Source organism: Electrona antarctica, assembly GCF_951216825.1.
Source record: "Electrona antarctica genome assembly, chromosome: 24".
Lineage (NCBI taxonomy): Eukaryota > Metazoa > Chordata > Actinopteri > Myctophiformes > Myctophidae > Electrona > Electrona antarctica.
The window spans coordinates 20,092,486-20,108,262 of NC_136803.1; the positions used below are offsets into that span (position 1 = coordinate 20,092,486).

General features: G+C 42.6%; 1 protein-coding gene across 1 annotated transcript; it reads left to right on the forward strand.

Moving 5' to 3' along the window:
* Positions 1-3,397: 3,397 nt before the first annotated feature.
* Positions 3,398-4,829, forward strand: LOC306917460 (uncharacterized protein). Its single transcript, XM_079495686.1, has 5 exons — positions 3,398-3,454; positions 3,539-3,888; positions 3,989-4,093; positions 4,533-4,635; positions 4,759-4,829. Exons 1-5 carry the CDS (start codon positions 3,409-3,411, stop codon positions 4,809-4,811), a joined length of 657 nt encoding a protein of 218 aa, XP_079351812.1. The 5' UTR covers positions 3,398-3,408; the 3' UTR covers positions 4,812-4,829.
* The last annotated feature ends 10,948 nt before the right edge of the window (positions 4,830-15,777 follow it).

Consider the following 15,777-nt stretch of genomic DNA (forward strand, 5'->3'; position numbering starts at 1 on the left):
GCGCGCGTAGCGCGCGCCGCATTTTCACGCGCAAACGTGGCCTTTACTTTCCCTCTCCACACGCAAGTTATATATGAACGAACTGACACAGGCAATTAACCAGGATAAGGTGCCAATACTGTGATACAGCATATTTAAATCTCTTTTTTTTTTCTTCCTCTCCTGTTCAAGGGGGGGCTGTGCCTGGGGGGAGGGGGTGCTACAGCCCCCCCAGCACCCCTACTTCCCTCAGCCATGCCAATGATGAGGGATGAAGGCAGCAGCGACTTGGATGTCATTGCCTCATTTGTCAGCTCATCATGGGCTTGTTGGCATTTTCACCAAGTGGGGTTTAATGATGTGCCGCCCATGGCTGCAGAATGTGTGGGTCAGTGTTTTCCACTGATTGAAAGTATGTGCAAGATATGGGACATGGTCTTGCTACAGTCCTGTATTGTACTGTATAGAGCGCCGCAGTCCCGCCCCCTACGAGGGCCCAGGAAATAATTCCCCGTTCATTTTCCCCATAGACATTTCAAAAAGTATTTATTTAAAGACCTTTTAAGCCTCGTACAAAACCAACAAGAAGAAGAAAAAACGGCAGGTTACACTTTTTTGTTGTTTTTCTGCTTTGTAATTATTTGTTCGGCACAAAATATTGTGGGTGTTGTCAACTTAAACGTCTTTTTGAAAAGCTTATGGGGAAAATTAACGGGGAATTCACTTCTGGGTCTCTCGTCGTCATGAAAGGGCGTGGGACTGTGATGCCCTATATAGCTCCAGTTCATGGTTTGAAATGGTTCTTGGCTATTAAACTGAACAACCTTAGAAATGCCAACGTTTTAGAACAGAACAATGCCACAGCATCTCTAACGTTCCTGGCAACTGTTGTGCTGGGAACACGGCAAAGAGCACGAACAACTTTTAATCAGCTTGGCATGATGGCAGACAACCATGCATCTGCTGTGATGATGGCCGGTGAATAGGCCTACTCTTAAACCATAGCAATCTTCAACTGCAGTGCACTTTTCATGCTGGCTGATGGCTGCGTGAATACATATGTCTTCTTGTGTTTATCACAAATATTTAAAACACTGTTTACCTGTTTTTGAACAGTGTTCCATTCTCCTCACCCAGTTGCTTGTGTCATACTGGTTTGGTTGGAGTGATTGTGTGATGATCTTTGATCTCCCTTGCTCCTGAATTCTACTCAACTCCTCGTTTCTTGGTTTACCAGAGTAATTTAAACAATCCAGACAGTTAACCTTGTTTTTTTACTGGACTGCCGTCGGTAAAATGGTGCATTTATATAGCGCCTTTATCCATACATAGATTGTGCATTCCATTCACACATTCACCCGCACATTCATACACCGATGGCGGCGGAAACCATGCAAGGCATCAACCTGCACATCAGGAGCAATTAGGGGTTCAGTGTCTTGCTCAAGGACACTTCGACACTAACTCTGGGGGAACCCGGGTTCGAACTGGCAACCTTGCGGTTACCATCCAGCCACTCTACCCCTGAGCCACCACCGCCCCAGTAACCATGCAGATCATCTGGTCCTGTGGATGGGTGTGATGAAGGCAGGCCATCATTGGAGCTGGATTCCTGTCGCATAACTCTGGACATATGTCTGGTGTTGCAGAGGACGCCTGTTCATGTTCCCTCTTGTCTTTGAAAGCACAAGTGAGGATGTTGGCTTTCTAATTGTTGTTCAGTGGACAAAGGACCTGTTAAAATGCACATTTGAAATGTGTATGATTACACTACCAGTGTAAGCTCTGTGCCGTGTCCTGTTTACAAAGTGATATGGTGGACCATATTAAAGGCTGGAAACATGGCTTCAAATACTTGGTGAGTGTGACACTTCCTACATCATTTGGTTTGCGTTTTCTATTTTTAGATTGGACTTTGAATTTTACAAATTGACAACAAAATCAAAAGAGAATCGGACCCGTCTGAAGTGAGTGGTACTGTACTGTACTGTACTGTAAAAGCCCTCCTCCCTGGCCTATCTGTGTGTTAGGCTGTGCAACAGTGACACTTGGTGGTGAACAAACGCTATAACGCTATTTCCGTGCTCGGACACAGCCAGGGACACAGGGACAGACCCGGGGACACAGCCACACACACAGCTGTCTATAGGAGTGGTTGCACCACTCAAAAATACAGGTCAGCGTCCTCAATGTTGGTGCGGCGGTGTTGTGTTCACAGAAGCGTGTACGCCCAAAAACGATCACATGCGAAGAGGAAGATGCCCAGAACGACCATGAAATTAGGAAGAGCATTACAGAGCTTGCAGCAGAGGTTGAGCACTCTGAGGGAAAGGGTCACGTCAAGGTGAGTGGCACCAGGATCAAAGATGTTTTTGCTTGTCTACTGCTAGTTTGTTTGCAGCCACATGCACAGCATTCAAATGTAGCTTAAATATTTATAACAATACACTATTATGATAAGGCCCCCTCTCCTTTGGGCTATTTTCTGTGACAGTACATTGCTGTCACAGTACATTGCACATGCGGTACCAGTCCTATAACTATTAGGTGCAGTGGGTGCTATTAATACAGCGCCTAGGGAGCAGTTAGGCTTTACGTTTTTTTGCTCAGGGACACTTTAACACATGGACTCGGGCCAGAGGGGACGAACTAGCTATGGCCGCCCGATAGACTTCAGATGTCAACATTATGACTTGCTCTAAACTATTCAAGTCAAAGTGCAGTAACTCCAGGGGGGGGGGCTTGATCAGAAAATATACTTTATGTTGCTTACACATTAATTACTGTATATAACAATGATTTCAACCAATCCTGATTCCTTTCTGGTGATTTTAGATTATCTTCAAAGAGCCCTGCGATGTCCCTGTCCCTTGAATGACCCCGTAAGTCGCTGTCATTCAAGGGACCATACCAGTGTTTTTGCCCTTTGACTACAATTCATTTCACTTAATTCAAATATCACTTTTTTTGTTTTGTTGTGATAATCCTCCCTACTATAGAGTGTTCTGACCATATAAGGCATTCCTCCCTGTCCCCAGTAAACCCCTGGGGGGGGGGTCAAAAAACCTTAGGTTTTGTTTTTGCCTAGGTGGCCCAGCCTCTAGTGTCATGAACAAGACACTGAACTCTTGCTCGTGTGTGTGTGTGTGTGTGTGTGTGTGTGTGTGTGTGTGTGTGTGTGTGTGTGTGTGTGTGTGTGTGTGTGTGTGTGTGTGTGTGTGTGTGTGTGTGTGTGTGTGTGTGATGCATACATTTAAAAAAACTGCTTTGGAAAATTGTTGATGGTGCCATAATATCTGATTTGTTGTCAATGGGCTAAAACATACGAAAACACTCCCAGTCCTTTTAAGCGTTTTTATTGTGAAATGGTTCAGATGCCAAGATTATTCGGTTTCTCTCTGGTCTTTTTTAGAGTTTTCTTTTCCTACAATGAAACCCTCAATGGGTGGGATGGGACCGAATGGACCAAGATCAGGTCTGTATTTTATCTAAGTAAGTATGTTCCTCTGAGCCTTTCTCCCACATTGCATGAGTACATTTAAACATTGGAATCTTACAGGGGGCAGGCTTCCTGGAGAGTTTAAAATGGCTGGGCGTCGAGAACCGGGTTTTGGTGGCTATGCAGCCAGACCAGATGTCCCAAACCTCGATATGGCTAAAAAAAGACGCATGGGCCATCACCATGGGGGTGGAGATGGTTTTGGACGTGATTGCAGAAGAGATGACTTTGGCATGAGTGGTCGGCAGGTTGATAGCCCAGGAAGGCGTTTTCCGGATGAGTTCAGAGGCAGCCAAATGGGGAGTAGCTTGTTGGAACGGCCAACAGACAGGACAATGGATCGGCCAGGCTCGATGGTGCAAGCGGATCCAGACTCGAGCAGCCTCCCGGCAACTTTGCTCAATTACCTGGTACGTGTGTTATTATAAATGCTATAAAGATGGCTTCAGTGTACATAATTTGTGGTTCATGAATATAACTGTATTTGTTGTTTGTGTGGAATGTGTCCAGGATACCGTCCGAATAGAAAATGAGAGCGATGCCCAAATTGTGCTAAAGGTGCTAAAGAAGTTAACCGATGTGCTGATGGATTACCGGCTGAGGAGTGTAGACACGGTATGAAACGTTTCTAATGCAGGACACTTCAAAGGGCACTATACGGACGGCTGCAATTCAAAACTGGCCCCCGTAAAATCTGACCCCACCACCCACCCCTTTCCCCCCCTCACTGTATATGTTTTCTTTTCCCCTTTTACCTCCTTTAGGATGATGATTTCCTTTTTTGCTATATAGAAGTGTATAAGACTGTATATTTGTATGTCTCTAAATGTTATGATAATTGAACATAACTTGTAAACAAGTGTAATGCGAGTTGTGCTTGAAATGTACTGTAATTCTGCAAACTGTTAATGAATACATCAATCAATCTGCTCCAGATACCAAGAACAGTGTCATAGGAGCATGTGCTCTAACCATAGGCATTTTAATCAGAACCAAAACGGAATGGAGTGAAAATGTCTACTAAATTGCCAATGGTTTTCCTTGAGTGTTGCAGGTTCCTAGTGTGAGCAGCAGTTCACCAGTGAGTTCCCTGGGCTACTCGTCGCCTCCTTCCAGAATGCCCGGTGCTGCAGATCGCTACTCAGGAGGCCCCTCAGGTATGTAAAGCATTGTCTTTTTGCAGATGTCTGCACGGTTACAATTGTACCGTAACCAAGCATATCATTATGTTAGGAATCGTCAAGTCACATTTAACTTTTCATTATAATTTGTCTTTACAGGTCCATCAAGGTACTCGGGCGCCCATCAAGGTTCTACAACTGAAATAGTTTGACTAATTGGATGACTGCCACAAGAATAAAAATCAAAACAATTGTTAACATGATGAAAATTCACATTTGAGTTCTGACATGAACAGTAGCTGTGCCATGTTGTCTTTTACTTTATATTCACATGTTTTCTAATGTGTGTACTTTGGACATTTGTAGTTGGAGACATTGTTATAAAAAATGTGATGCACACTTCCCTATTTGGAATAATTGTAAAGTGTAGGCCTATAAAACCCTTTTCCCAAGACTTTCTTTTATTAAAATAAAAAACTGACTTTGTTCCATACAGTGAATGCAAAATGACTTGTTTCCATACTAGTGAGTAAAATTGCTTTACAGCATTGATGGTCTTTATTAAAGGCGGATGGTTAAACAAAAATGATTAAAGTTAAAGGTGTTAAATTACAATAAAGGTACCCCCCATCTCTATACAAAACACTGCCACGGTGTATGAAGATATATCGAGATGCAATTTTACAGAAATGTAATCATTTGTTTTGGTTTAATTGCATTTCATTTCTGATGAATCAGTGTGCACTGTGCGGTCAATCATATTCTATTTATTTCCCATGTTATTTCTCCTATATCAGTGTGCACTGCAGCAAGACAAGGTTGACTGATGTAATAATGCCAACTTTGTGCAGCAGTAGGCTGTAACAATTAAAAATCACACCTTTGTGAAGTGAGGGGCGCTCTTATCGTATAGCATCCCTTCATTGTCATATGACGTAAATTCTCCATTGTCAATGGGAATTTAATGTTTGTGTAGGACAAATTGTTCAAAAACATTCCACATTTGTCACTTTTTTCCTATATTTGTTTTGTTGAAAATATCAGATCTACAACCACTGGGCTTGTAGATCTGAAAAATAAAAACAGATCTATGACGAGTCGTTGCTGGAAATAGTGCAGTTGCTTGTTTTGGGCTTGTTTTCATAGACCTGGTTGCTTATTTCTCCCACAAAATATGGCAACACTGGGAGTAGACCAAATGAATTAATCTCAGAGAGTGTGGATGAGAACAATGAAACAAACGGGAGAGGAGAGACGAACAGAGGACGTTTTATAATAGACGTGTGCTGCAGTGCACAAACCTTTCTGTAACTTTGTGTCTGAGATTGTCTTTGCACGACAGTCTGCGTAAAGTTGTGAAAACAGCAGGATCAAAAAAGACTGTTTGCTTTGTGAGATAATGCTAAGCTAGCCTCAAGTACAGTCCGTCTATACAAGTGAATAGAAAGTTTAACGTGAACCGAACCAGTTGGTCGCCGTTTGGAGGGACAGTCTGTCCTTTTCAACCTGAAGACACAAAGAGGACAACCCAGATAGAGCTTTGATCAACCAGGGCTTCACTCAAAGTTCCTCTGGCAACGTGGAATGAGATTGAGAAGGCAGTGAGTGGACTGAAATACCACATTAAAGGTTTGGTTTCTCACATTCATTTTTCATTCCTTTTTCTTTTAGCAGGGGGCGGACTTTGGCTTTTGGTGACTAGTTTCTGAATTTTGGTGTGGTGTTAGGTATGGGTTTTCAAAAAGCTGTGCAAAAACGCATTGGGCGCGCCCTAGTAGTCTTGGATACGTCCACGATGGAGCTGTCGGGAACTTAAAATGCCTATGGTTTCATTGCAAACCGACCACTAGGGGGCGAGCAAAATAAGTTTGCAATGTTTTTTGAAATCCTTATGACCATACCTAACAGCATGCCAAAATTCACCAAGTGCATAATTGTTATGATTTTTTACGTGACACTGCCGGGAGCTAAAATGCATATAAACTGTGATTAATGTAAAAAATTATAACAATTATGCACTTGGTAACTGCTCTTTGAATTTTGGCATGGTGTTAGTTATGGTCATAAGGTTTTCAAAAAACATCGCAAACTAATTTGGCTCGCCCCCTTTAAGCTTGCGGCAGCCATCGTGAACGCCACCTTGAAAACGATCCCTTTCAAGTTGTTTGTTTTCCGTAAAATGTTAGTATGTTATTTAGCACACCCAATGGTAACAGAATCCTTTCATTGCAAACCGACCACTAGGGGGCGAGCCAAATTAGTTTGCAATGGTTTTTGAAAACCTTATGCCCATACCTAACACCATGCAAAATTCAATTCAAAAAGTAGTTGCAAAGTGCATCATTGTTATGATTTTTTACATTTACATTTTAGCCACCGTGGACGCCATCTTAAACTATGCCTTTCTGGTTGTTCGTTGTTCACAAACAAATGTTATTTAGCACACCCAATAGTAACAGAATCCATTGAAAAATCTCTTTTACAGAGATTAAAATAGGGTGCATTTTGCATCCCAAAACACAGTTTATAGTTAAGGGATGCAATAAAACAAGAACCTCTGCATCCACGACCACGGGATGCACTACGGTACTACTGTACTGTTTTTTATTCTAGTTTATTTTGCTAGCTTTAGTTATAATATCATTTCTTCTTCTGTTTTCTACATGAATATAAACACATTATAACCATATAAAATGAAATGGGAGTTAAATGCTGCAATTTGTAAAAATGGCAAAACATGACTCCTAGCGTCGTTGAAGTGGGACTCATAAAATGTCCCTGGGACTCATCTAAAAGACCATCCCTGCATCCCAGGACTCATTACATTGAAAACACTGCTTTTATCAATTATTTTGGTTTTCAACGATACCTATACGTATCTAATATTTGAGTCTGTGCAAACAGACCACTAGGGGGCGCACCCAACGCGTTTGCACAGCTTTTTGAAAACCTTATACCCAGTGGCGTGCACAGACATTTAGAGGGGCAGGTGCTAAAGTTAAAAAAGGGCACCTTGTGCAGCGCGTGGAACCGGCCGGTTGCCTTAATCCATTTTGGGCGGGAACCCCTTTTGGTGTTAGCATTATGTTATGCTTTAGCTATTGAAAAATAGCAGATCTACAAGCTCATAGCGCGCCACCGAGTGGCGCGCTATGAGCTTGTAGGTCTGCTATTTTCAAAAAAAAAAAAAAAAGAAAGGGCAGGGGGTGCTCTAGCACCCCCTAGTGTCTATCTGTGCACGCCACTGCTTATACCCATACCTAACGCATGTATCAAAATGACCGAGTGGTTGCGCAAAGACCCGCCCGACAGCACTGTTTAATGCAATTTATTTGTGCAAGTTATGGGTAGACCTACTTTTGACTTTTACAACTTTGTCATAAGTAATTCAACAAAAAATACTTTTAAATTGCATTAAACAGTGCTGCCGGGCGGGTCTTTGCGCATCTGCTCCGTCATTTAGAATTAGGCATAGCCAGCCACGTTATCTCTGCATTGCGACGGCGAAATCATCCGTTATCAGCACGTTTGAATGGTGCCAAAATGTCCATACTGGCATCCTCACCACATAGCCTGGTCAAGGTTTCCCCAGGTGGACGTGTCATTTGCAACTATTGTCGGTGCATGGAACTAGGAGCTACTAATATATACTATTCTCTGCCTATCAGGACGTAACTCGGACGGCGCTGAGTCGGGTCTGGTGGCCTTCGCAACACTCGGCACGGCGACTCCCTCGGCTAGCGCCTCGCTCGGCGGTGCCTCACGTAGCTCATGGCCACCAGACACCGTCAGGACATCAGTGATAATGACAATGCTACAATCGCAGATAATGACATACTGAACAGTGAGGATGCCAGTATGGACATTTTGGCACCATTCAAACGTGCTGATAACGGATGATTTCGCCGATTCAATACATGATACCAGTCGAATGGGGTGGCATAGCCTACCTAACACCACACCAAAACTCAGAAACTAGTCCCCAAAAACCAAATCTTTACAAATCCGCCCCCCGCTAGTTTTATGACCTCAATTACACCCCAAAAAAAACCTGAACTGTGAACATTCAGTGGATTTTCTGTGGTCTGACATTTTCTCTGGGGTTTGGAAGCATTTTGAGCTGCAATGAAAACAGGCAAAACAATAAAAACAGTGACATCTGCTGGCAAATCCCATTGACATATATGGAATTTGCAGGTTGTGACATCATAAACAGCAGGAAGATCAGAGCACTTGTTTGAGCCAGAAAACACCAGACCACAGAACATCTACTGAATGTTCTGTAGTTCAGGTTTTTTGAGTGGTGTAAACCACTCCTACGACTGGCTTTGTTAGTTTACGTGTCTGTCTGTCTGTCTGTCTGTCTGTGCTAAAAAAATGAGCATGGTTGCTACGGTCACCCAGTTCACCCGGGTGTGATTTCATTACGTCAGCCATTACGTCAGACCACAGCTGATCAGGCTATATAAGACCTTACACCACTCAGTTCACACGGGTGTGATTATCTTTTGGGTACAATTGAGCTCAGAAAACCAATTTTTGCTTTTTACAAAAATACTTTTTTATGTCACCTGTAGCTCCTAGCCAGACCAACCTGAAGACCAGCCATACCTCAACCAGTGTGGAGCCCAGACTGCAGGTGAAGATGAACTCTCCAGACTCAGCCAGGGATGTTTCTATTAAACAGGAGGAACCTGAAGACATTTCTATTAAACAGGAGGAACCTGAAGACATCTCTATTAAACAGGAGGAACCTGAAGACATCTCTATTAAACAGGAACCTGAAGACATTTATATTAAACAGGAGGAACCTGAAGACATTTCTATTAAACAGGAGGAACCTGAAGACATCTCTATTAAACAGGAGGAACCTGAAGACATCTCTATTAAACAGGAACCTGAAGACATTTCTATTAAACAGGAGGAACCTGAAGACATTTCTATTAAACAGGAGGAACCTGAAGACATTTCTATTAAACAGGAGGAAACTGAAGACATTTCTATTAAACAGGAACCTGAAGACATTTCAATTAAACAGGAGGAACCTGAAGACCTCCCACAACTCAACATTCTGCACATGGTTGTGTGCAAAGAGGAAGTTTCTCCTGGACAGGAGAGGATCCCCAGTCTGCTCCAGGAGGAACCAGAGCCTCCACACATTAAAGAGGAGCAGGAGGAGCTTAAAGAAGAACAGGAGGAACTACTTCAAAGACCAGAGGAACCTGATGGGTCAATGTTGACATTACTAGCAGTGAAAGGTGAAGTTGATGAAGACATCTCTTCACACTGCTCTGAAGTTGAACTCGAATCTGACACTGAAGTCACTGATGACAGTGGTGATTGGGGGGAGACAAGTGGAGGTGCCGAGTCTGTCGACACTGTAGAAAGACCTTTCCAGTGTAAAATGTGTAACAAGAGTTTCAGTAGGTCAGATAGCCTGACGGCACACCAGCATCTCCACACTGGAGACAAACCTTTCCAGTGTAAACAGTGTGACAAGAGTTTCAGTAGGTCAGATAGCCTGACGGCACACCAGCATCTCCACACTGGAGACAAACCTTTCCACTGTAAACATTGTGACAAGAGTTTCAGTAGGTTAGGTGACTTTAAGAGACACCAGCGTGTCCACACTGGAGACAGACCTTTCCAGTGTAAACATTGTGACAAGAGTTTCAGAACGGCAGCTGTCCTGAAGACACACCAGTTTGTCCACACTGGAGAAAAACCTTTCCACTGTAAACAGTGTGACAAGAGTTTCAGTAGGTCAGATAGCCTGATGGCACACCAGCATCTCCACACTGGAGACAAACCTATCCAGTGTAAACAGTGTGACAAGAGTTTCAGTAGGTCAGATAAACTGAAGATACACCAGCGTGTCCACACTGGAGACAAACCTTTCCAGTGTAAACATTGTGACAAGAGTTTCAGTCGGTTAGGTATTCTGACGTCACACCAGCATCTCCACACTGGAGACAAACCCTTCCAGTGTAAACATTGTGACAAGAGTTTCAGTCGGTTAGGTAATCTGACGTCACACCAGCGTGTCCACACTGGAGACAAACCTTTCCAGTGTAAACATTGTGACAAGAGTTTCAGTTGGTCAGATAGCCTGACGGCACACCAGCATCTCCACACTGGAGACAAACCTTTCCAGTGTAAACATTGTGACAAGAGTTTCAGTAGGTTAGGTGACTTTAACAGACACCAGCGTGTCCACACTGGAGACAGACCTTTCCAGTGTAAACATTGTGACAAGAGTTTCAGAACGGCAGCTGTCCTGAAGACACACCAGTTTGTCCACACTGGAGAAAAACCATTCCACTGTAAACATTGTGACAAGAGATTCAGTCAGTTAGGTGACTTTAAGAGACACCAGTGTGTCCACACTGGAGACAAACCTTTCCAGTGTAAACATTGTGACAAGAGTTTCAGTCTGTTAGGTAATCTGACGTCACACCAGCATCTCCACACTGGAGACAAACCCTTCCAGTGTAAACATTGTGACAAGAGTTTCAGTTTGTTAGGTAATCTGACGTCACACCAGCGTGTCCACACTGGAGACAAACCTTTCCAGTGTAAACATTGTGACAAGAGTTTCAGTAGGTCAGATAGCCTGACGGCACACCAGCATCTCCACACTGGAGACAAACCTTTCCAGTGTAAACATTGTGACAAGAGTTTCAGTAGGTTAGGTGACTTTAACAGACACCAGCGTGTCCACACTGGAGACAGACCTTTCCAGTGTAAACATTGTGACAAGAGTTTCAGAACGGCAGCTGTCCTGAAGACACACCAGTTTGTCCACACTGGAGAAAAACCATTCCACTGTAAACATTGTGACAAGAGATTCAGTCATTCAAGTCACCTGAAGTCACACCAGCGTATCCACACAGGAGACAAACCTTTCCACTGTAAACAGTGTGACAAGAGTTTCAGTCTCTCAGGTGGCTTTAAGAGACACCAGCGTGTCCACACTGGAGACAAACCTATCCAGTGTAAACAGTGTGACAAGAGTTTCAGTAGGTCAGATAAACTGAAGACACACCAGTTTGTCCACACTGGAGAAAAACCTTTCCACTGTAAACAGTGTGACAAGAGTTTCAGTCTCTCAGGTGGCTTTAAGAGACACCAGCGTGTCCACACTGGAGACAGACCTTTCCAGTGTAAACATTGTGACAAGAGTTTCAGAACGGCAGCTGTCCTGAAGACACACCAGCTTGTCCACACTGGAGAAAAGAAAAGTACTGCCGAAGCAGTAGGGCTTTAAGCAACTAGTCGACTATTCAAGTAAAGGGCAACCAGACTATTGTAATTGTAACACTTTATTATTATTCTTTCATTCATTTACTGGAGTAACCCTAAACTTTGTAGTACTACTCCTCCTACAGTTTTGACTGTACGCACTTGAGCCATATGTCAAATTGACCGGGAATCGTGTGCTTGCTCATTGCTAAGAGAAATATTGTATAGTTTAATATTAATTTATTCGTGCATTACATTTCCCCATTGACATGAATGGGAAAATGCGAAACATCACGTTAAAGTATTTTTTCCTCGGAGACCGTAAGCGATATAGTTACAAAACTTGGAGGGATAATTCGTAATACTTACTAAAATTAATTAACTTGTAATTATATCGGTCGGCCTCATGGTGGCGCTATAACAGCCCACTTTACGTTTTGGTTTATAACTCTTGAACCGTAGGTCGTAAAATCAAAATTATTTTTGCCCTGGATTCCTTGGGTCATGACGCATCTCCCCATATAGGCCACGCCCATTTGCGTCAGGATAGATTTTCCGCCATTTTGAACTTTCTTCAAAACACACTTTAATTTTCTCAATCTACAGATTTTGTCCGAATCTCACAGAAATCGGTACACATGATTTCTGGACCTATCGGACCGCGTTTACATTTTTTTCAGATTTTTTTTGTATGTATCGCTCGGCCTTAATCGTCGTCTGAAGTTAGTGGGAGGGGCCTATTTTACAAAAAATGCCTAAAATCACGAACGGAATGTCCAATCCATCCCAAATTTGAATCACATGTCGCGGGTGGTTCAATCAACCAAGTACCAAAAGCGATTCTATTTTCATCCATAGGGGGGCGCCGCAAATGCGAGAAATGTAACCGTTTGTCGCAAAAACATGATTTTTGGGGGATAAATCCCCTCCGAATTACTTACGCATGATCGCAGGGGTGACGTGACATTGTAATTGGCTGGCAATATCAGTGGGAGGGGCATATGTAAGCCACTGCGGCAACCACACTTTGCAATTTTTTAAAATTGCGACCTTTCTAGTTTGTATTGGTGCCGAGTGCGAAGCTTGAACAATATATAGGTTAATTGCGGACCGCTACAGATAAACTGTGGATATTAACCAATAAGGACCCAGGCCAAATGCCATTGCAGTACACCTGCAGTCTAACTGTCTATGCGTGGTGTGTGCATAGCCATGTGAAACTATATTCTTGTGCTGTATTTTGCTCTCCATTTCATGGTCATGGTTATGGAGGGGAGAGAGGGGGGGGTGCAGAGAGAGAGAGAGAGGTGTCAATGGTGAGAAGAAAGTATACAGTGGGTCGCCGTGCGCATATGGCTCTCTCCTGTTTAGGTAATAAAGGGCGCACCCTTGACTGCATTTGTCACTGTGCCTGCACAATGCATGCCGACAATGCACGCGTGTGAACCTTTATTAGCCTACATTATAACGTGACATTTATTATACACCTCGAAAATATAGCCACTCTACAAGCTCACAAGTGGTTGTGGACACCTCTATAGGTCTGACTCTGCTGTTATTTTCTGTGCAGGACTTGCCAAGTCACCAAAGTGTAAGGGCCAATTCATACGCCTATTTTACCGCTGTAGTGCCGAAATGATTTTGGGTCGTCATTTTCAGTAGCACCAAAGAGCCGACTTTAGGACGGTACCCGCACCCCCAAACCTCAAATGACGTCACATTGTAGGCTCTACAGAGCCGAACCGACTTTTATTCGGCTCTAAAATAGGAGTATGAATCGTGCCTAAGATTCATACTCGTTTTGTGTTTTGAATGTGTCTATGGAGTTAGCATTACTAAGTTTAATAGACCCCCAGGTGTGGTTAGAATATTTAAATGTCTTCCCTGAGTATTTGTGGTTTCTCAAAAGGCCCAATGGAGGCCCAGGTCAACTCAAAAGGCCCAATGGAGGTAACTCGGGTGGCCCATCAAGGTTCTACAACTGAAATTGTTTGACTCATTTTTGATGAATTGAACAAGGTGGACCCTCTTGTAAACAAGTGTAATGCTTTATTGGGTTGTCCACTCAATTAAGTCTTTGTATTGAGTTGTGCTTGAATTGTACTGTAATTCTGCAAACTGTTAATAAATATTTCAATCAATCAATCAAAAAACTCATCGGATGTCTGCCACAAGAATAAAAATCAAAACAATTGTTAACATGATTATAATTCATATTTGAGTTCTGGCATGAACAGTAGCTGTGCCATGTTGTCTTTTACTTATTCAAATGTTTTTTTTTCTCACTTTTCTTTAATGTGCATGTGTACTTTGGACATTTGTAGTTGGAGACATTGTTATAACAAATGTGATGCACACTTCCCTATTTTAAGGTGTAGGCCTATAAAACCCTTTTCCCAAGACTTTCTTTTATTAAAATACAAAAAAAAAAAAAACGGACTTTGTTCCATACATACAGTGAATGCAAAATTACTTGTTTCCATACTAGTGAGTAAAATTGCTTTACAGCATTGATGGTCTTTTAAATTAAATTAAAGGCGGATGGTGAAACAAAAATGTTGTATTACAATAAAGGTACCCCCATCTCTATACAAAACACTGCCATGGTGTATGAAGATATATCGAGATGCAATTTTACAGAAATGTAATCATTTGTTTTGGTTTAATTGCATTTCATTTGCACAGGCTGTTTCTGATGAATCAGTGTGCACTGTGCGGTCAATCATATTCTATTTATTTCCCATGTTATTTCTCCTATATCAGTGTGCACTGCAGCAAGACAGGGTTGACTGATGTAATAATGCCAAAACCCTGTGCAGCAGTAGGCTGTAACAATTAAAAATCACACCTTTGTGAAGTGAGGGGCACTCTTATCGTATATCATCCCTTCATTGTCAAAGGACAAGGACAAATGTAGCCGATGTGCTCGTCTACATATGACGTAAATTCATCCATTGTCAATGTAAATATAATGTTTGTGTAAGACGAAAATTGTCCAAAAACATTCCACATTTCCAATATTTGTTTTGTTGAAAATATCAATATCTACAAGCACTGGGCTTGTAGATCTGATAAATAACTAGAAAAAGTGCCCTTCTGGGCACAGATCTACTCTCCACCAGGAGTATAGGAGTGTGTGTGTAATGTTTGGCAAAATGTTTAGGAGCAATATAAACGTGTGTGTGTGTGTGTGTGTGTGTGTGTGTGTGTGTGTGTGTGTGTGTGTGTGTGTGTGTGTGTGTGTGTGTGTGTGTGTGTGTGTGTGTGTGTGTGTGTGTGTGTGTGTGCGCCGCGGCTTGGCCTGTTGTAGCGCCACCATGAGGCTGATTCGAAAAGTGGCATTTCTTCCAAAGCCTAGTGGGAATATGCATGCACAGTTTCACCACAATCGGACGCTGCATTCAGTAGTTGTGGCGATTTGTACAAAGCGGGCTACTCCTGAAAAGTTTAGAAGCCAATCGTAGCCAATGAGGGTGGATTATGAGAAATTAAACAAACCCGTCTTGATCACATGACTATGAAGAGCATGTGTACCGATTTGCGTGAAATTTGGATAAAATCTGAAGGAGTAATATTAGAAAATGTGTTTTACATATGTCGGCCTCCTGGTGGCGCTAAAATTACAATTTAGACAATTTAGGCATTTAGCAGACGCTCTTAATCCAGGCAAAGGTTTTTCCTTGGCCTCTAGGGAGTTGGCATACAAAGTTATCCACAGATCCGTGCAGTTAGAGGTAAAAACTCTTTTCGGCCAGTTATAGCGCCACCATGAGGCCGAGTTGAAAATGTTCATTTGGCATTTCTTCCTCGTCCTAGTGGGAATGTGCGTGCACAATTTCACGGAAATCACACGATGTGTTTATGATTTGCAGCATTTTGTTTGAAACTGAGCACTCCTGCGAACTTTGGAAGCCAATCTTAGCCAATCAGGATGGA

Excerpts from the sequence above, each read along its gene's own strand:
- LOC306917460 (XM_079495686.1), top strand. The coding sequence starts at position 3,409 with ATGAAACCCTCAATGGGTGGGATGGGACCGAATGGACCAAGATCAG. Across the intron at positions 3,455-3,538 it reads ACCGAATGGACCAAGATCAG|GGGGCAGGCTTCCTGGAGAG; the intron begins GTCTGTATTTTA and ends GGAATCTTACAG. Across the intron at positions 3,889-3,988 it reads CAACTTTGCTCAATTACCTG|GATACCGTCCGAATAGAAAA; the intron begins GTACGTGTGTTA and ends GAATGTGTCCAG.